The sequence below is a fragment of the Dermacentor albipictus genome, chromosome 5 (assembly GCF_038994185.2).
Source record: "Dermacentor albipictus isolate Rhodes 1998 colony chromosome 5, USDA_Dalb.pri_finalv2, whole genome shotgun sequence".
Taxonomy (NCBI): Eukaryota; Metazoa; Arthropoda; class Arachnida; order Ixodida; family Ixodidae; genus Dermacentor; species Dermacentor albipictus.
In genome coordinates, this window is record NC_091825.1 from 112,950,020 (window position 1) to 112,972,045 (window position 22,026).

General features: G+C 50.8%; 2 protein-coding genes across 8 annotated transcripts in view; one reads left to right on the forward strand and one right to left on the reverse strand.

The window, feature by feature from the left end:
• Positions 1 to 22,026, forward strand: part of LOC135897048 (uncharacterized) — a 493,987-nt gene that overhangs the window by 198,231 nt on the left and 273,730 nt on the right. For 3 of the 4 annotated variants that reach the window (XR_010562883.2, XR_010562884.2, XR_010562885.2), the window contains one exon: positions 11,515 to 12,800. The exons of the other annotated variant lie outside the window; for it this stretch is intronic. The gene's annotated coding sequence lies outside the window, so the exon portion shown is untranslated. Of the gene's footprint in view, positions 1 to 11,514; positions 12,801 to 22,026 lie in introns of those variants that run through there. 4 annotated transcript variants of the gene reach the window in all.
• The window catches only part of LOC135897047 (transcription factor GATA-3-like), a 241,240-nt gene that overhangs the window by 40,189 nt on the left and 179,025 nt on the right, over positions 1 to 22,026 (reverse strand). For all 4 annotated transcript variants that reach the window (XM_065425612.1, XM_065425616.1, XM_065425614.2 and 1 more), the window contains one exon: positions 6,600 to 6,745. In XM_065425612.1, the coding sequence (XP_065281684.1) occupies positions 6,600 to 6,745 (146 nt within the window). The remainder of the gene's footprint in view (positions 1 to 6,599; positions 6,746 to 22,026) is intronic.

Consider the following 22,026-nt stretch of genomic DNA (forward strand, 5'->3'; position numbering starts at 1 on the left):
CGTGTACGCATGCGCGCGCACGCGGAAAGGAAAGCGCTAAAAGAGGTGGGCGTGCCCCAAGGCCCATCGCTCGCTGCTCCGGCAGCAGAAGCAGCGCCGGTCGGTTTGACCGAGCCCTCGGTTATCGATCTTGGCGCTTGCGCTGCCGTCCTCCCATCGCGGTTGTGGCCCGTACACACACGGGGCATACACACCGAGCTCTCGAAAGAAGCCGCCGCGGCAAACTTGCATCCTGTTGTTGAGTGCAGCCGCAGTCGCGGCTATGCATCCATCCAGCTGTGTGTGTAGTATGTATAGCATACATACATACACACGCAAGTCATATAGACACGATGGTTCTTCGTCCCTCTTGGAAAAGAGCCCGCTTCATCACGAGATGCTCGGGTCTCGCCGTGCGCCTGCGCGCATAGTATACACGTCGCCTTTTGAGGGATTTCCTCATTTATGCGACGTGTGCGAAGCGAGGCCTCTTTTCGGCCGTGCCGCCTGCGCCGGCCTTGCTACACAGCTGGGACTCCTACGTCAAAATCCCGACAGCGTGGAAGAAGGGGGGATCTGGCCTCGCTATGCGAGCTCTGTGCCGTTGCTGTAGTATGTAGGGGGAGTTTGAACGCTGCTGTGAGGCCGTAGCGCTGTGCGCTGCAGCTGCTGCGCAATACCGTCGATGTGCAGGTGTTTGCGCATTGTTAAAAGGAACGCGCAAGACATTTGGCTCACATCTTGCGGGTGCTGCGTGCCGTTGCTGGAGCCAGAGTTAGTGCCGTCGATGGGCTACGTATAGGTACGTAGAGAAGAGCCAGCGCCATCTTTGGAGTGTTGCATGCAGCAAGGCTCGACGCTTCCGGACTTGCCACAGAGGGATATTCGACCATGCTCTCCTAATGGGTGTTCCCTTTAACAATGGACGTGCCTGTAGTTCTTGCTCGTCTCGCTGGCTATGTTGGCTTTATATGGCGCCGCAGCTATGGTAGTTGGTTCGAACCCCGGACGCGGCGGCCGCATTCGTAAATAGGCAATATGCACATGGAAGGCGCGGTGTCCCTTTTAGAAGACAATTGCCAGCCCCGCTTTCTTTTTTTCCCTCTTTGTGGTGGTTATATATGTCCTCTCCCTCCATGTGTGTGTGTGTGTGTGTGTGTATATATATATATATATATATATATATATATATATATATATATATATATATATATATATATATATATATATATCCTAAGATAAGGGAGCCTTCTTAAGTTACGTTTCGCCTACACACATCACGTGTGTAGTCTATATACGGTATATAGGAAAAAAGGGGCAAAGCCTCAGCGATCTGCAAGCACTGTATGGGCGATACTTCTGCAGACGGTATAGCTTCATTCTTAAAAGGAATGTTTGTCTTCGCGCTTCATTCATCAAGTGTTTTTATTCACGTTTTCCCTTGATTCCGCTGGAAACAGTCGAGGCTTGAAAAGTGGAGTCGCAAGCGATGCGGCGCCGACATCCGGAATTATTATTATTATTATTATTATTATTATTATTATTATTATTATTATTATTATTATTATTATTATTATTATTATAACGTAAGAGAGACGTGAAAGCGGCAGAATTATGACGGGAGCGCGCCACTGCAACTTCCTGCCCTCGCACGTCAGCTCACGGACAGGTGCACCGCAGTTTCTTCAACCCTGCTGGACGAAGCGAGTAAGTTCGCCCGGCGTACGCCAGGCGCGCGCGCACGCTACAGGAATCGCATTTCTTTTTCTTTCTTTCTTTCTTTCTTTCTTCCTTTCATCTCACTGTCGTCACGCTTGTAGGCGTGCCACGAGCACGGTGCCCGCGCTGCGCCCAGCTTCTGAGTCACTCACGCTCTGCCACCGACCCGTCCGTCTTGCACGATTATTGATCGGCGCGCCGGCCGATGATCGGCTTTCGAACTGCTCCACTACTGTCCATACCGTACTTCGGCGCTCAACGAAAGCCGGTCTCCTTGCAACGACTGCCCAGGACTCCTCCTCCTCCTGTTGCTGCTGTTACTGCCGCTCTGCTACTTGGCTCTCTTCGTTTTTCTTTCTTCTTTTTTTTCCCGTCTCTCTCTACGTTTCTCTCCGTTCAAAGTGGCACCCGTCCGAAGAGCGGAACGCTATACGGACGTTATACGCCGCGCGCAAGGTTGTCGGCGGCGGCCCGCAACCATGCCATCACGAATGGGTCGTTTCGGGCCCGTCGCGTGCTCCCTCGGCACGCTGATCGAGTTATATTCGCCGCCGGTGATGACCAGCTACCCCCCCCCCTCCCCCCACGTGATCGTCGTGCGCCCCGTGACATGAGAGTCTTCCCCCCCCCTCCACCCCCCACCCCTTCCTATCGTATGGATTTCTCGTTTTCTCGCCCGATCTCCAAGGCCCGCGTGTTTGATTGCACAGCTATTATAGCGCCGGGCCATGCGGCGACAACAGTGAGATATGGCGAGGAATACACGGCGCAATATAACCCGCCCAACGAGGTGCGTGAGAAATTCATGAACTCGCGTCTGGACGCATACGCCGCATGCTTCTTGCTTTCGTGAAAACACGTGTTATATAGGCAACGCGTGTACGCGCGAGAAGAAGCGTATCAATCTTCGTGGCAACAGTCGCGAAATTCGCTTCGTAGAAAAAAATATATATATATATGTTGTCTTTCTGTCGACCTCTTGTGACCCCTTATGGGGTCATTTTCGAGATGCAACAGAATATTTTGCCGGATATTAATTGGAAAGAGGAACGATGGGCCTGGTTAAGTTGGGCAGCATGAAAAAGCAACAGCAAACCAGATTAGAATTGTTATGTTTTCTGTGCCAAAATATACGCGGCGAGCAAGACCTCACGACCCTCTTCTTTGTCCTGCGGCATAAGTACTTGATAAAGCTTGTGTACTTATAGTATGTCGGTTGCCCCACTTGAACACATGCCTACACACTAAACGAGGATTGATTTTCTGCAGTCTGGGGCTTTTTTTTTTCTTTACGTACCAAGAAATAAGAGAGCGGGGTACGTGAACAAATGCCTTATCTTCATCATTACAAATAATTTACAGTAGGAGCCTCTCTTCAAGCGGCTTAACTCTGAGCAACGAAGCAGCTGAAGTCAACTCAGGTCTTTCATTAAAGTAGAAAAAGGGGAAGTGAAGAACACGCACACACAAAAAGGAAACGTAGTACCCTTTGCTATCGCTTACTTACTTCCTTCGAGCAGACGATAATGTTTTCCGATGCAGACGAAAAGAAAACAGACAGCGAGCGGAAGGAGTCGCTCACAGCACTGTTCGCAGCTTCACTATCGTTTCACCAATGAACGTAGCTCGGTGAGGAAGCCATCGTTTCCGACCGGATGACATTTCTTCCTCGCCGCTTCACCGAGCGTCGACCGCTGCGCACACACATATCCTGACGGTGGCTGACAATCGACTCGAGCGATCTAGCAAGCTTCCCTCCGTGAAATTTATGTTTAGTCTTTCGCTCTGCCCCAAAGCGCGGGCTGCTTCTGCTGCGCCAGACATTCGCGACACTATGCGGTAGCGCTGCATTTAGTAAGCGGGACATTTGGAGACCCAACACTCACGGTATACACATTCCTATGTGCAAAACAGTGTGACGAGGCGCTCCCTTGCGGTGCTGGGCGCACCTAAACTCCCCGACCAGACGATCCCAATTTCAACCCCGTTCGCTTCTCCGCAGCCCCATTACCTCTTTCTTTCCTGTTCGCTCCCGCGCAGCGGTGCTGTTCCCGAAACCGGAAGTAGAAAGGAACTGGAGCGACTTCCGGTTTCGTTCTCGCTTCTTTCCCGAACGAAGGGCACACGCTGCATGCTACGCATCTGATATACGAACGCATGCAAGCAGGGGAAATATTTTTGTGACCTCCTCCCATAGCCGCGCTAGCGACACTAGCGCCACGCGGGCGTGCCGGAAAACGCCGCAAGCGTCCCCTGGCGGTCGCGGACCCAACTAGGAAGAAAGGATTTTTGATCATTTCCGGACCCCCGCGCCCCGGTTCCAGTGGTGTTCAGCTCCCGAACCCTCGGTTCTGACGCGTTACTCTGCGCGGTACGCGAACATCCAGGTATGCGCGCACTATTCAAAAGAAGGGAGGGCGTTATGCAAAGCGAGGGCAAGCGCGCAAATTGTCGCGCGCGTAGCCTTATACAGGCACGAGCGTACATCCCGGCCACTCGACCAGGAAATGAGCTCGGGTTCTCACTAGTTCTTTGTGTGGTCTCGCAGAGCGTGTATGCAGATACGGCGGTCCCAACAGGAAGCACGCGGAGAGCCAGGGCGCAAGTAGAGAAATTGAGTACAAGCCGCAAAGCCTTATTGCGACGTGTTCCTCCGCTTGCCATTCGTATAACTGTTGTATGAGCGCGCTTGTTTCACGTCTTGGCTTGGCTTGGCTTGGCTGTGTCGGGACAGCGTGTTTACACGTGGTTTCCGTTCGGGAAACTTTTCACCGTCACGGGTGTTCGTTCTCAACTTTTAGACGCCACTAAAGGAGCTCACTGCTTGGAAGAGGGTCCTAGGCAGTCAGTGCCTTATCTGTGCATAGTGGCCTTCGTGGCAGTGACAAATGAACCGCGCAATGGTTGCTCTCCTGCGTTTGTGTGTGAGGTCGCTCGTGCAGGCGATGCCTTCTCCCCCCTCCCGCCAGTTCCATAGAAAACAAGAGTTCGTTTCTATGGGACACACCGTACGTATACTGCTCCGTTATCTTGGACGTGACAAGGACTAAATATGTACAGGGGTGCGCGCTCCCACATGAAACTACTAAGCGGGGCCACCGCGTGACGAAAAGCGATGCGCCCAAGCTCGTTCTCTTGACAATCCTGGCAATGCTTTCTGGCAGTATGCTATGCTTCTGTTTACTTGGATGAGTTACTTAGCGAAGTAACGCATACATGCGACTTAACAGGTGTGGTTTCTCGACCGAAACCGGCGTATAAAGGTGCTTATAACACACACCCCAAGCGACCGCGCGCAAGCCCCAGGCAACCACACTTAGGTGCGGGCGGAATGCAAAGAACGCCCGTGTGCTTAGATATGGTTACAGGTAAAAAAAAAATAAAATAAAAATACAGGTGGTCAAAATTAACCCGGTGTCTCCCACTACGGCGTACCTCATATTCGTATCGTGGTTTCGGCACGTATAAGCCCAGCGTTCAATTCAAGTTGGCCCGCCAGGTAGAGTATAAACGTGCACAGGCATCCACTGGTACGGTACACGGAATTCACGAAAAAAGAAAGAAACGTTTCCTCCTGCGTGCAGCCATAAAGAATTGAGAGTCGTCTTGCGCAGGTGCACAGACTGACTTTCATTCGCCTTGTTCTTCCGTCTATTCCGCCTTCTATGATATTTACTCTCTAGACCTGACAGTGATGCATCCATTCACCAGCATTCGCAACGAAAACCGGGCTATAGCACCAGTCTTTAATGAAAGAATAAGTCGTCCATTCTTCCATCTTTGTCTACATGCATTGGGACAGCAGACAAAAATAAAAGTAAAGGAAAAAAAAAGCCGCCCATTTGTTCATATAGCATGTCAGGCGAACAGTCAGACTATATCATTAAAGCTTGCGTCTCTGTGTGTCGTTGTGGATGTCACCAGTTGCGCTCTGTTGCACTTAACGAATGAGCATAGTGGTACGTGCAAGGAAGAAATAAACAATCTTTTATCAGATAGATAAGTTGGTAAAAAGCCTCCGACAAGTGCGATTCGGCCTACTTTGTCTTTCGAAGGAGTTATGCCGAGATTACGTGAGCACTTGCTATCTTGGGCTTAATGCCATTGTCGAGTATGTAGGAATCCGAGGCATTTCTCAAATATCGAAAAACATGCCAACAAGTACGCAGCCGTACAAGAATGCACTCCTGAGAGAGAGAGAGAGATAAAATAATGCAGAGAAAGGCAGGGAGGTTAACCAGAGGTAGTTCCGGTTGGCTACCCTGCGCAGGGAGAAGGGTCAAGGGGGATAAAAAGAGAAACGGAGAGGAAGGGGGAGATAGAAAGAAGGGGAGACAAGCACGAACAAAGCGCGTACACTACAGAGCGGTAGGGGGCGGCATTCTTAAGAGTCTGTCGTGAAGCCCCGTGGACCGCAAGAACCTTGATAGCGCGAGTAAGGCCTTCAACGCGGACGTTCTTTCGGAGCACTGGCCTAAAGCTTTTAGTTCCGAAAGTGGACGACGCCGCACAGGGAAACCGAGAGTGAAACAACGAGAAAAAAAAGGGGTACCCGCACTGTAAAATAATTTGCGCCCTTAAATGTGAAGGCCGTCCAGCGGGCCGAGGATGCCGCCAGGACCCAAGAACTCCTGGCCGTCACCTAGGCGGGGCCTTTGGCCCTCCCCACCAACTCGCAGGGCACACAATAATGTTCTTTCCTCCTCCTCCTTAAATGTGAAAAGGGTGTAAATGTGTCTATAACTTACACCCTTAGGGTGTGAATAATATAACATACACCCCAAGGATGCGAGTTATAGACACATTTACACCCTTTATCACTTTTAAGGGTGTAAACTATTTTACAGTGCGGTATGCAAAGCTGTGAATATCATTATTGCGTATAAGGAGTGTATACTTACGAGTCGTCGCTTGGGCTTGATGAGCGGCCTGTTCTGGCCGTTCATTTTGTGGTAGAGACCGCATGCGTTGCACAGGTAGTGCCCGGTGCCGTCTCGTCGCCACAGCGGCGTCGACGTCGCACCACAGTTCACGCACTCTCTGCCCTCTGAACCACGGGCCCACCACCACCAACACCATCGTCGTCATCACCGACAACCACACCGACGAAGGCAGCAACACCAGCCAGGAGGAGGAGCAGGGCCACAAGACCACGTTGCCGAAGGACACGCGCAAGCGCGCAGGGACAAAAGACAAGACACGTTAGCGCCGAGACGCGGCAAAGGTCACTCGCCAACACCTGGCGCCTCTCCTACGTGAAACTACATGTAATCGGTTCCGCATGGAAAACGGCACACTATTTTCATTCTGCAGCAGTATTTGTGGCCGGGAAGCGAAGCTAGTGAGCAATAACTTTACGAAACATGAAAGAAAAGGCCGAAACTCCTTAATTACTACATAGTTAGCAAAGCCAAAAAACAAAATGAGAAAGCTAGCATGACTGATAACACACACACACACACACACACACACACACACACACACACACACACACACACACACACACACACACACACACACACTAATCCTCTCTTCATCTGCAATACTCTTTATCTTCACGCTTCCCTCGCATGTACAGTCAACCGCAAAAGTTTACGGGACGCAGGATCTGCCAAGAAGCTGAATTCTCGCGAAGCGTGGTCACACAGCCTCGAATCAAATGTTCCAGCATGTAGTAGCCTTCGCCACCTACACAGTGGCTCATTAAATGCGAAGCGTCATGCTTTCAGAGTGCAGGAATTCACATTTGAAGGCGAAACCGCTTCCCGTAAAGTTTTGCCGTTGACTGTACGTATGCTAGGTATCGCGTTGCTGGTGTTAAGAGGCACTCTAGACGTGTTCCTAACACACATACACTATATACATATAACACAGTATAACATAAAACAGACACAATCCTATACATATCGGCACATATAAACAAAAGAGCAACACGCGAGTTCAAGAAATTTCACACAAGTAAGGACGTAATGTCGGTTCCGTATTCACAAAGCAGTTCTGACGCTGCAGCGCTTCGCAATATCGGTTACCTGCAAATCGTTATAGCGAAAATAATGCAAGCGAAGCTGACTGATCAATTCCTAAGGGAAGATTATATATGTGGCCAATGAATATATCCTGTGCAAATATTCCATATGGTCGTGGGAAAAATGCGGTTGATCATGACACGAGCGTGTTAGATGCGATACTTGTGGGATTTTTGTTTTACTCATTATTTCATAACTTATTTATTTTTTGATGAAACTAAAAGCTTTGTGAATGCGGTTCCGTAAATTGTTAGCAGTACAAGTTTCGTTAGCAAAAGAGGAAGAACGCAAGACATAAGTTCGAAGATGGTTATGAACGTCTTAAGTGCAGTGTGGCTTTTTTTTTTTCTGTAGAAAAGATCTTTCGTGCTGAGCGTGAGACCAAGGGCCGAAGCGGTTAGTGCTCGCCGTGAGAGGGAAGTGGTTAGAGAGAGAGAGAGAAAAAAAAAATGGTTGCCAGTGCGCCGAGAATGTAGGTTTGGAGTACAGAGAAAAGAGTGAAGTTAAAGAAAACGTGCCGTGCCGTTTTTTTTTTTTTGTTTTCGCACAGCGTGCTGATGAAGAGGTGCGCGCACATTCGCGTGGTTCTCCATGGCCGGAGTATATACATATACGCGCCGCAGGCAGGGCTCGTGCAACGATGCATAATGTATGCGCACTCGACGCGAGACTCAACCCGAACAATGAAAACACACCCCTACAGCGGCTAAGAATTTCTAACAAACGCAGGCTACTCAGGAACAAACGTCGAGGGAGGCTCGGAAGGAAGACGCACTAAGCTTGCGGTTTCACTGCGACTCAAACGAGAAATCCTCTGCGTCGTTTGCAGGAGAAACGAAAGAGATGTTTGAACTCGTGGTCGCGTTAAGTACGAGAGAGGCTGTACACTCTGCACGCTGCTTACGCCGTCAGTGAGTGTATAAGTGCGCGTTGTGTGCGCAAAAAACCGTGGTCAGGTGGGCGGAGTTCCCGAAAAAGAAGATCTTAACGCGGCCGCTCGGTGAGAAGGTTGTAGCCGTACGTGTGCAGCAGACCGAGGTCATCGAGTCAGAGCCAAGGGTACAAAGAATTATGACAACGAAACTCGAATTGTACAACTTTTATCTTATCTACTAAACTTCCCGCGGTCTACTTACATTGCTCTGCAATAAATGTGTCCCTCTGCACTGTAAAATAATTTACACCCTAAAATGAAAAGGGTGTAAATGTGTCTATAACTCACACCCTTAGGGTGTTATCTATATAATGGACACCCTATGGGTGTGAGTTATAGACACATTTACACCCTTTTTCACTTTTTTGGGTGTAAATTATTTTACAGTGTGGCAATACAAAGTATATATGCAGTCTAAAGACGAAGTTGCTAACTTTTTACATGCCCTTTTATGTATTGCAGTGGACCATAAGCTTTCGAATGGGTTGCCCACGTAATACATTAGTCGCCAAAAAGACGACGGTTTCTGGTACAAAAAAATCCTCCGTTGCAGGAAGCATCATGCGCACAACATTCTTACGTGAATGCTTGTATATAGGCATGTCACCTGGCGTTTATACAGCTATACGTACGTGTGTGTGCATAGCACATGTCACATGCAAACGTTCTAGGACACCTTGCGCTAAGCAAGCTTATACGTTTATTTCGTCACTTTTCCTGAGATAAACATCCGTATAACCAAAATAAAAAACAGCATTATACTGTCGCATTTCAGTTGACGACGCGTGCCTTACAAAAATTTTCGCTAGCGTTGCAGCGCACTATCAATGTCTGCGGCGTTGAGCAGGTTATCGTCAACAGAAAGCCTGCGGCATCCAGAAGACTACTTGCATACAATTAGCGCAATATAGATAACAATCTTTCGAGTTTAAGTCAATACCTTGCTAGTCTTTGTCCAAGCGGTCATCGACGTAAACGGGAGCGATAACATTGATAACTGTATAACTGCTGTATAACTAAAATAAAAAGCAGCCCTACTTTTGCCTTTAGGTTGGCGACGCGTGCCTTACAAAAGATTTTCGCTAGCGTTGCAGCGCACTATCAATGTCTGCGGCGTCGAGCAGGTTATCGTCAACAGAAAGCCTGGGGCAGCCAGAATACTACTTGCATACAATTAGCGCAATATCGATAACAATCTTGCAAGTTTAAGTCAATACCTAGCTGATCCTCGTCCAAGTGGTCATCGAAGTAAACAGGAGCGCTAACATTGATAACTGTATAACTGCTGTATAACTAAAATAAAAAGCAGCCCTACTTTTGCCTTTAGGTTGACGACGCGTGCCTTACAAAAGAATTCGCTAGCGTTGCAGCGCACTATCAATGTCTGCGGCGTCGAGCAGGTTATCAACAGACAGCCTGGAGCAGCCAGAATACTACTTGCATACAATTAGCGCAATATAGATAACAATCTTGCAAGTTTAAGTCAATACCTAGCTAATCCTCGTCCAAGTGGTCATCGAAGTAAACGGGAGCGCTAACATTGATAACTGTATAACTGCTGTATAACTAAAATAAAAAGCAGCCCTACTTTTGCCTTTAGGTTGACGACGCGTGCCTTACAAAAGAATTCGCTACCGTTGCAGCGCACTATCAATGTCTGCGGCGTCGAGCAGGTTATCAACAGACAGCCTGGAGCAGCCAGAAGACTACTTGCATACAATTAGCGTTATATAGATAACAATCTTTCACGTTTAAGCCAATACTTAGCTAATCCTCGTCCATGTGGTCATAGAAGCAAACGCGAGCGCTTACATTGATAAAAATTTACTGGGCTCAATAGCTGCATAACTAAAGTAAAAAGCAGCACTATACTGCTGCCTTTCAGTTGGCGACGTGTGCCTTACACAATATTTTCCCTAGCGTTGCAGCGCACTATCAATGTCTGCGGCGTCGAGCAGGTTATCGTCAACAGAAGGCCTGGGGAAGCCACAAGACTACTTACGTACAATTAGTGCAATATAGATAACAATCTTGCAAGTTTAAGTCAATACCTCGCTAGTCCTCGTCCAAGAGGTCATCGAATAAACGCGAGCGCTAACGTTGATAAAAATTTACTGGGATTAATAGCTGTATAACTAAAATAAAAAGCAGCACTTGTTTTGTCTTTAAGTTGACGACGGGTACCCCACAAAAGATTTACGATAACACTGCAGCGCACTTTCAATGCCTGCGGCGTCGAACAGGTTATCGTCAACAGAAGGCCTGGGAAAGCCACCAGACTACTTACGTACAATTAGCGCAATACAGATAACAATCCTTCAAGTTTAAGTCAATACCTAGCTAGTCCACGTCGAACTGGTCGTCGAAGTAAACGCGAGCGCTAACATTCAGAAAGATTTACTTAGATGAATAGCTGTATAACCAAAACAAAAAAAAGCAGCCCCAGTTTTGCCTTTCAGTTGACGACGTGTGCCTTAGAAAAGATTTACGACAGAGCTGCAGGGCACTATCAATGTCTGCGGCGTCGAGCAGGTTATCGCCAGCAGAAAGTCTGGGACGGTCACCAAACCACTTACATACAATTAGTGCAATATAGATGCAATCTTGCAAGTTTAAGTCAATAGCTACGGGGTCCTCGTGGAAGTGGTCATCGAAGTAAATGCGAGCGCTAGCGCTGATAAACTATATGATAGCATAATTAGTACAGTGTATATAGAATTGGGGATATCTGCGCAAGCCGCGCGTGGACGCATGCATACAGTCAGATCAAATCCATTTCATTTTGCATATATCATGTATTTGTGCTGCGGAGCCTGCGATGGACTCATTCTTCGTCCCGTCTTACGCATTTCGCAGCCCGACCAAGGCGCCCCGAAAGTGATAAAAAACTGCCGGCGACGCAAGCGCGATGGACAGCAGCAGCTTGCAGCCCTTCGGAAACTGGATTTGAGGAAACCCGGCCCGCTGCCTGCCGCCGCCGGTCGTCCCCGAGATTTGTGCTTTCTTCATTGTGCTCGAGGCGGCGTTTTGTCTCCGCCGTGGAGATATAGGGGACAGCGCGGCCGACCCGAGCAGGAAGGGGAACTGCGTCTTTTTCTTTCCGCGTCGCCTGCCGCCAGCAGCGGTGCGTCCTGCCACGAGGCAGGAAGGACTGCCGCTATTTATTCCGCCCCTTTCGTCGCAACGTAGCCCCCACCGCTCTCTCTCTCTCTCTCTCTCTCTCTCTCTCTCTCTCTCTCACGTCGCTGCAACAGCACCTCGCTCGCTGTGTAGAGAATGGACTCGCATCGACGACGCATCTGTTGCGTTTGCGCGCAACGTGGTGTGTGTAACGTTCGGCTGCGGGTACAGCCTGTGCGTAACACGACTGCTGCGTATGCACGCGATGACCGAGTTTTGTAACGGAAAGAAAACATCCTCCCGGTAGATGAAGCTCGGGGAGCGTGCGACGACCAATCGCGTAACATTTGCCTGCCTTCGGCCAATGCTGCTGGAGGCGGTACGTTTCGCTAGTTTTCGGGCTTACGCATATCCCGGTGGAAAGCATGAACACTGCAACTAGATAGATATCTTTCTTCAAATATTTTTACTTTCTTTTTTTAGCTGTAGAGAAAGCAACGCGGTTGGGCACTCCTCCACCATGGGTATACGTAATGTGCCCCAAGTAACGTCGAACGATAAAGGTTGCCGCAGTTAAAATTAGCTGCAGCCGCGGCATTCTCGGTAAAGACAAAACGCGTGCTTCATCAACGCAGGCCTCTTTAGAAAGTAGAGTTCTATTAAATGTGTTGCCCGCACATTCCTATACTTCCGATGGAAATGAGCAATGACGTGAGCATTTTTTGCAATCGGAGAGCAGCCGAAATCGCGACATGCGTGTAACGACGCACGAGGAGGAGGAGAAGTAGGAAAAAACTTTATTCTGGTCCTGTACAAGGTGTTGCCACCTGCCTGGCTAGTCCCATGTCGGGACCGGGAGGTCAAGCCTCCTAGCCCTATCACGGGCGTACTGGACAGCCAGGACTTGAGGGATATGATCTGAAGATCTGATCATTCCTAAAAACCGATTCCGGGAAATGCCAGGGCCGAGCGACCCACACTCCCAGAGCAGATGTTCAAGCGTGCATATCTCCTTTTCGCATGCTTTGCATAAAATATTCACGTCTGTAATGTCATACCATTCCTTTATTTTTGCAGGTGAATAATAAGACTTTTATCTAGACCGCAGAATATACAGCACACCTCACAATAAGCTCACCAGGCATCAAGCCCTCACGTTCAGAATGCTTCAAACAAACACGTACCCCACGCAGAACAGACTACATCACTACATGACTGACCTATACAAAACATCATATTGCGAAAATTGCCATAGCACACTAGACGTACATCACTTGCTCTGGCCGTGTGGTCGGACCCACGCAAACAAGGATCAAGACTCTGCCAGGCTACAAGAAGCATTACACAGCACGGACCTGGCGGAGCAGCTATGGGCCGTCCAGCGAGCCCACGATGCGGCCAGGGAGCTACAACTCCCGGTCCCAACGTGGGAGTAGCCCGCTCTATGGGACCTTGCGTCCCGTAGCTCGCAGGACCTCTCATTAAAGTTATTCAATCCAATCCAATAATAAGACTGTGTTTGTAATTGCCTAAGTGTAACTGCTTGTGCTCTGTTTAGCCTATAGTGAGGGGGTGGAAACTCCCTCCTTTCCATGTAGTAATGTTTTGAATAAAACTGTGCCGCGGGAGTCGCGAACGAACCTTCGCGAGTGGCTCCGCCGGCCGAACGTGGAACGAGCCGCGCACGAAAGAAAAAAAAAATTAAATTATGGGGTTTAACGTGCCAAAACCACTTTCTGATTATGAGGCACGTCGTAGTGGGGGACTCCGGAAATTTCGACCACCTGGGGTTCTTTAACGTGCACCTAAATCTAAGCACACGGGTGTTTTCGTATTTCGCCCCCATCGAAATGCGGCCGCCGCGGCCGGGATTCGATCCCTCGACCTCGTGCTCAGCAGCCCAACACCATAGCCACTGGAGCAACCACGGCGGGTCACGAAAGAAGCGGAAGTCGCGCGCGAGACATGTGTCCGGCGTGTCACGGGGTACGCGGGACACTTTTGTCTCTGCGGACAAAAGGACACCGCCCGACACGCGCGAGCTACGCGCGTCTCTCGCTGTTTGGCCGCGAGCCACGTGACCAACCGCTGGACAATGGCACTGCGCGCGATTCACGCTCGTTTGTGTGTTGCGCGAGTACGAAGGGGGGGGGGGGAAGCGGGCAGGACACACTTGGGTCAGCAGACGCTTTGTTCCGATAGCAGATGCTGTTTTAGAAACCCGTGGCGGGCGCTGTTGGCATTTCCAAATGGGTTGGTTTTAGAAGCTCCTATGAAACATCGGTGGACAAGCTTATAAGACAACAGACCCAAAGGGCGTCGTGGACTCTCTGTGGGCTTTTGCGAGAACTTGGAGCGTCAAATTTTGACAAGCACCCCATGATGGCGATTCGGGTTGGTGATATCTTTATCTGTCGTCCACACCGGCATTTCCAAATGGGTTGGTTTTAGAAGCTCCTATGAAACATCGGTGGACAAGCTTTATAAGACAGCAGGCCCAAAGGGTCGTGGACTCTCTGTGGGCTTTTGTGAGAACTTGGAGCGTCAAATTTTAACAAGCACCCCATGATGGCGATTCAGGTTGGTGATATCGTTATCTGTCGTCCACACCGGCATTTCCAAATGAGTTGGTTTTAGAAGCTCCTATGAAACATCGGTGGACAAGCTTTATAAGACAACAGGCCCAAAGGGCGTCGTGGACTCTCTGTGGGCTTTTGTGAGAACTTGGAGCGTCAAATTTTAACAAGCACCCCATGATGGCGATTCGGGTTGGTGATATCGTTATCTGTCGTCCACACCGGCATTTCCAAATGAGTTGGTTTTAGAAGCTCCTATGAAACATCGGTGGACAAGCTTTATAAGACAACAGGCCCAAAGGGCGTCGTGGACTCTCTGTGGGCTTTTGTGAGAACTTGGAGCGTCAAATTTTAACAAGCACCCCATGATGGCGATTCGGGTTGGTGATATCGTTATCTGTCGTCCACACCGGCATTTCCAAATGGGTTGGTTTTAGAAGCTCCTATGAAACATCGGTGGACAAGCTTTATAAGACAGCAGGCCCAAAGGGTCGTGGACTCTCTGTGGGCTTTTGTGAGAACTTGGAGCGTCAAATTTTAACAAGCACCCCATGATGGCGATTCAGGTTGGTGATATCGTTATCTGTCGTCCACACCGGCATTTCCAAATGAGTTGGTTTTAGAAGCTCCTATGAAACATCGGTGGACAAGCTTTATAAGACAACAGGCCCAAAGGGCGTCGTGGACTCTCTGTGGGCTTTTGTGAGAACTTGGAGCGTCAAATTTTAACAAGCACCCCATGATGGCGATTCGGGTTGGTGATATCGTTATCTGTCGTCCACGCCGGCTTCAGGAAACAGTATACTTTCATTGATAAGTGGTAAGCATAAGCCGTCCGCCGTCTGTCATATCACAACGTCCATACACACCAAGCGATATAATATGGTGCCTGTGGAGCGAGACACGTGGTAAGGTTGAGCCATTGTTCCTACACAACTGTGTTTCAACTTCTCCTCACGACTGGTATAGCGCGCGGCGGAGCCCGTGAGCAGGCGGGCTTGCCAACTCCTTGTTCCAGGCCTACCGTTCGTCATGACCACTTGAGTCTGTGGCGTCAAACGGCCCTTGCATAATTACTGTGACAGTTTACGTTGGTCTGTACACCATCAGCAATCCCTGGCTTTCCTTCACCAGTATTCGAGGGCCAAAAAAAAAACTAATACGTCAGCTCATCTATAAAAACTTGCCTTTCGCGCCCACTTCCGATTCGCGATCGCGCTACAATACCAGGCTGGCTTGTTTACGTTACGCAACGGAGCACGCGCAGGTGCGCGGCCACGATACGGGGCCTTTTATTTGCCCTTATCGCGACAACCCCGGGCCATAAAGGTGAGGAATCGGCCCGGATCCCAAAGACAAAGTGGGCGCTAAGCGAGCACGAAGATGGCGGCTCCATCGTCGTATACACACGAACGTGGGCGCTCGCCGCTCCTATATACGGTCCTCCCTCCGCCAGACCACGACTGTCTCGTTCTCGTCCCCGGTATTCGAGCTCGCCTATTATATATATAGCGTCCACGCCTTGCGTATATACCCGAAATCGTCGGGCAAGGCAATCAAAAGGCTGTATATTTCCTCCGCAGAGACAGAGGAGGATCGCGAGGAGGATAGTGGTCGTCTTTACGGTGGACCCTGTACGACGCGCGGGCTTTTCGGTGGTATACGCACTCGCCTCCGTGGTCCCCCCCCCCCCTGGTCGTCTTTAGAGAGGGACAGGTGAGGGGGCTTCTTCGTCACACCGACGCTACACCGCGACGTTCGTTCGTTGCGCAAGCTATTCGAAGCAAATGGCGGTAGAGAGAGAGAGAGAGAGAGAGAGAGAGAGAGGGGGGATAGAGAGAGAGAATGCAACGTGGTCGATTCGACGTTCGCCGTGAACGCATTTTCGCACCGTGGCGTGGCGCCCGAATGGGGCCGAAGGAAATTCACGAATCGCACTGCGCGAGTGGTGGACTACGACGAGGACCGCGACGACGGTGTCGCGCGCCTTCTACCTGTCCCCACGTTTTATCACCGGCCGTAAAAAGTGCGAGCAGCGAGAAGACAACAAAATAAAAATGAAAAAAAAGGGGGGGGGAGGCACACGTATGCGCACAGACAGCAGCACAAGACGACGTCGCTGCAGTACATACCCGCGCAGCTTGCAAGCGCGGGGCGGCCAAGAGTCCGAGGCAGCGCGCGGGGTCGTAAAAAAAGGGATCCTTCCTCTCTCAGTGCTGTGCAGGCGGCGACACTCGGTCTGCCACGGTGCGTGCGGGCCCACGTATACGACGCACGCACACAAAACACGGCGCGCGCACACGTTCTGGGCGATCGACCCAAAACTGCACCAGAACAACCACCGCGCCTCCTTCCCCCCCCCTCCCAATCACGACCTCGCGGTGTCGTGAAGGGCTCCCCAGAGACCGCGGCCGCTGCAGGGGTTTGTGCGCTTGGACGTAAACCCTCGCCGAGACACCCCCACCCGAAAGCGTCCCAAATCGAGGTTCGACCGCGATCGCTTCGTCTCCGTCAGTTGCCCCCGTGCACGGTGTGTGCGCGTGTGTATGCGCAATGCGTACCAGGCCGGCGCCAGTGGCTACGGCTTCGTGGAAAAGGACGCACTGAGTGCGTGTCCTGCGGCGAGAGAGGACGCTATGCGGTCTCCGCAACGGAACGACTTCGCTATGTCTGACTAGTACACGTCGCCAGGAATAATGAACGCGAAGAAGCAAAAGGAAAGACGTCCCAAGAGGGAGAGGTCTTTTTTTTTACGAGGCCTTTCTTCCTCCCCCGTGAGCCACTCAACGGGGGAATTTACAGCGGCGAATCTACATTTGGGGCATGTCTCTCAAACAACGCCGCCTGCGCGCATAGTATTGTGTTTGTGTGTCCCGCGTCGGGGGCTCTCTTGCCGGCTGTTGTCGTGCGTGGCCCCCGCCATCGAGTCATGCTTGGCGTCCTTTCGAGGACACTGACGTCCTCGGCTGGAAAGGGAGTTCGCGGGTTTTCGGTTTTGTTTTTTTGGTATTCGTTGGGGACCCGTGTAATATGGACACAGTTGCCTCGACGATGACATAACGCATGTCCCCATAGCTTTCGAATGAGCCTGGAGGCGAACAGACAAAATTTGCTCGTCGAAGTCACTTCCCCAAGGTCCTGGGAATGGTTCCGCTTGTATGGATACGCCGGAAAAGTTATAATCCTATGCGAGAAATTGTGGCTACTTTGCGAAGACTTCTTCGTTTACGGAAAAGAAGACGAAAATTGCTGAAGTGTTGATGTATATGCGTGCACTTGACGACGAGCTACACGCTCGAAAGACCACCTGTTTTACAAAATCTATTGATTACTTTCACACACCGCTTCCAAAACAGCTTTCTCTTCTCGTCGAATTATCATTTGGCTATGTGAAGCCAATGGATCATGTAACAACAAAAACCGATAAGAAGTGTTCCTAACTCGCTACGGAACTTGCGACGCATATAAGCCTGAACCAGTCGTCCATTCAACGCGAATTGTCAGGCCACAAGTGCAAAAGCCTTTCGTGGACACGCCGTAGGGGCCTCGGAAGGGGGGAAAAAAGGCAAGAGCTGTAGATACTTTGAATGCTGTCCAAATGCTTCCGTTCTATAACGGACTGCCGACCCCGTAAGGTTTCCACAGCATAGTAATTTCCCTGCACGGAACTGTCAGTGAGACCGAGCCTAAGCTAAAAAGCCAGTGTGACGCGCACGAAAGCCTTTTTCCGTCGGTCCGAACTACGCTTTCTAATGAGCGCCCAGGGATTCTTTTTGTCCAGGAATAGAGCTGTCGGTTACCTTCTGCGCGCCAGAAGCAACGCGAGAAGCAATGATATAAACAAAAAAAGAAAAGGAAGAAAGAAATAAGAGGGCCACGGGGGAGCGGAAAAAGAAAAAAAAGCCGCACATCTCCAACTCCGCGAGACGCACCACCGACAAGGCGCAACGGGCCCGGCGACGCGCTCGCGCGGTGTACTCCGTCTCGAAGAGGACGACGGGCCGGCCGGTTAATTGGCGACCGGCCGAGCGTTGCTGCGCCTGGGTTGACCGGCTTCGAACAGCCGAAGGGCCAGGAAGGGAGCAGAGGAGAAGTAGAGAGAGAGAGGGGAGGAGAGGGGGAGTAAATAAAGAAAACATTTTGTTGTTCCGGGACAAAGCCGATAAACGAGGGGGCTCCGATGGTGCGGAACGAAAGGCGGCCGCCCCCCCCTCGCGCACGTCTTCTTTGCGCGGCAAGCGACGACGTCGACTATGCGGTGGCGACGCCGTGTGCGAGGTTTTCGGTAAACGAACGCCACCGCCCGAAGAGAGGAACAACGAGCAGGCGAGGAGACCTTCTTTGGAGACGCTGTTGGCACACTTCGAAGCGGACTGGAAGAGGATTGTAACCGTTGACGGAAACGTCGGATAGTCGCTTTCCAGAGAGCCGACAGATTACTCGCCGTACTGTTTGAAGTCGACGCGTTCTCAACGCCGGTTGGCTCACGGAGCCGCCATACGCCCTCTCTGATTGGCTGAGAACGCAATACGCGGCGGAATCCTCCAGTGCGGCGAGAGAAATTTGACGCGTTTCAGCGGTAATACCTGCAGAGTCTGGAGTAGTAGCGCTGTCGACGTAAAGCTCGTGACGCTGAACTGTAGAACTGTCGTCGTGACAGATGGCCGGCAGCGACACATTCGCAAACTTGTGTTCATACTGTTCTTCCTTGCTCTTTGACGGGAACCCTTTGGCAACAAGGTAACATTCGTAACGCGATTTGGTTGAACACAAGAACACCAGACGTCGACGCCAGCGCTGCTGCTACTGTCTACGACTCTGGCAGGCTGGTGCTCCGTAGAAGGTATCACACGCGCGCGGACAAGCTAAGCTTCTCTATAATATCGAGACATATAGTATTGGAAGCTAAACACTGTTCTGCACGGCGTACTGCTTCGTTTCGCGATCTTTCTGTTCGTTCCCGACGAACACACGCGATGATTTCAGCTTTCTGCAGGTACTGTCACCAACGTTAAGAGCGCCACTACCTGTTCCGGCTCCTCTTCTTGATCCTCACAACGGGATGGGGGCGGGGGACTTTTTGGTTGCCAATCTGTCCACTAAATAGATGACGTTCTCATATATGTATAAAAAAAAGATTACTCCACTTCCAAAGGCTGGACTTCTTTTTCAGCTGGGCGAGTTGATACGAATTCCCGTGATATACGAACAGTGCGGCAAACGGGACACGAGGAAAGAAAGAGGGCAAACGAGCGCTGCGGGACACGGTTCCTTCGTGCGCGTCGACAAACGCGCAACTCACCACCGTGGTAAAGGCAAAGTTCACAACAACATTCCCTTTATCGCAAGTGTGGTCAATCCGCTGTTTCGAGTCCCCGGATAACGGGACCGTCACACGCCTGGTTAGCAACCCCCCCCCACCCCTTCGACAGCCACTTCGAGAGAGAGACGGCCCTGCAGTCAAGATTTTGCCTTTTTTTTTGGTTCTCGTTTCGTTCATTTTTCTTTTTCCTGCCGCCGTCTCGGCAATTTTCTCCGGTAAACTCGGCGAACAAGGCACCGTCGCGTCGGTCACACGCTGGGATAAGGCTTCGCGACGGGAGGGCATTTTTCTTGCCCTCCCGCGGGAGGCAAACCCAGCCCGCCGACGCCCACGGTATGGTACTGGCCGCACGGGGCGCGGACTCCGGTAACGCCGGCCGTGGAATGCGAGGATCGCGAGCAGGCCGACTCGTCAGGCTGGCTGGGCGCGCGCGCGCGCGTTGTTGCACTGTGCCTCCCGACCCCGCACGCAGCACCGCGTAGACGACGTCGGAATGCGGCGGAGCGCGCTTTCCCCTTCGCCGATGGGGGGCTTCCGCGCAGTGCCGGCGAGCCATGCGGGACCGCCTGTGGACAATGCCTAACGACAAGTCGGCGCCTTGTGGCGTACACCGCACGCGCGGGACGCGCCTCGGATAAGGAACCGCAGGATGCCGCGCCGGAAAGCCTAGTTTGCTTTAAGCAATGCGCGGAGACGTTCAAGTGAAGTCTCATCTCGAGCACTGCTTGCGCAGACATTTGTTCCGTTGTATGACTGGGTCGTGCCTAGCCTTTCGTGTGAAGGGGAACGTTGCAGTGGAACTGCAGCAACACGGTCATCTCCCTTCTTTTACTCCAGGCTGGTGATTCTGACTTTTTTTCTTCCGAGGGCAACGTACCTCAGTGCACGCAATCTCAAAGTGGCACCGGTCTAATCCAACTTCACATCGTGTGGATCGCGCACTTAGATCCGTCATCATCTTCGTGATCGTATATCGTCATCATCCTACACTCGGATCTACTGCAGGAGGGAAGCCTGTTCCGCGTTCTGTTACCTTGTGAAGTGCGCGTCAGCCGAGAATGTCGCAATTCGTGAGAACTTCCGTATCTCGCCACGCCGTCATCTGCTATGCCAACCACATTTCCCCACCCTTGACACGCATTTAGCAACAGTTATCATTTATATGCAGTAAATGACCTGCCTGACCCGCCGTGTCATAGCACAGTGACTATGTGTCGCTGGGCTGCTGAGCTCGAGGTGAAAGGTGCGATCCCGGTTGCGGCGGCCGCGTTTAGATAGGGCGCGAAATGCAAAAAAAAAAAAAACGAAGAAGAAAAAAACACTCGTGTACTAAGATTTCGGTGCACGCAAAATGAACCCAAGCCGGTTAAAGAATTCCCCCGCTACGGCGTTCCGCATAATTATGTCCTGGTCTTGGCATGTAATACACCATACTTTGATAATTTATTGATCTGCCTGCTTCTCCGTTGCTCACAAGTGGAATGTCAGCTACCCGCATCAGTCCCCTTATGCCGTACTGCCACAATGTTTTAAATAAACATTCATTAAGTCAGTGTACGTAAAGTCTGTGGGCGCTTTTCTTAGAAATTAATACATTGTATGTATAAGACACCCTACGGAGTTGTAACTCGGCCTCACATTTTCTGTTGACGAATATGTATAGGAGGAGGAGGAGGAGAAGGAAGGAAGGTAGGGAGGTCAACCTGACGCTAGTCCGGTTTGCTGCCCTACACAAGGGAAGGGGTTTAAGGGAAGAAACGAAAGGTAGGGAGGGAAGAAGGTACTATCAGAGTGAATACGTGAAGTTGCCCATAACTTCACGCCTATAATCGATCGCTGAGACCCTGACACTTCCTATAACCTTATCAAGGACAGATGCTGCGAGGGGTCTTCATTTGCTTGCCCAAACCAAGACTGAAACTTTGTGGAACACCCCGATTTTCTCCAACTGCCGTATCCAGTGGTTGGATCCTACATCGAAGCTGCAGATTCCATCGAACTTCTCCCGCCGGGATGCAACTTTACTGTGCTACCTCTGGTTAGGGGTGGGCTTTACGAAAGCCTGCTCTCTATGATAATTTCTATGATATTTCTAATTTCTATGATAACGAACGTGACCGTGTCTGTACAAAGATAAAACAGCCCACAGGGAGTCCACATACACTATGTACTGCGTCGGTTCATTAATACAAGAGCTCGTCGCCATGGCGATGCTTCGCATTCAAGGCAGAACCTCCATGCCTACACCTGAGGGAAAAAAGGACGCCTCGGTTGTGAGCCAGAGTGCATGTGCACCCGCCGGCACCACCGTGCCTACAAGTAGTCTATAGACACTCTAGGGCCTCGGTT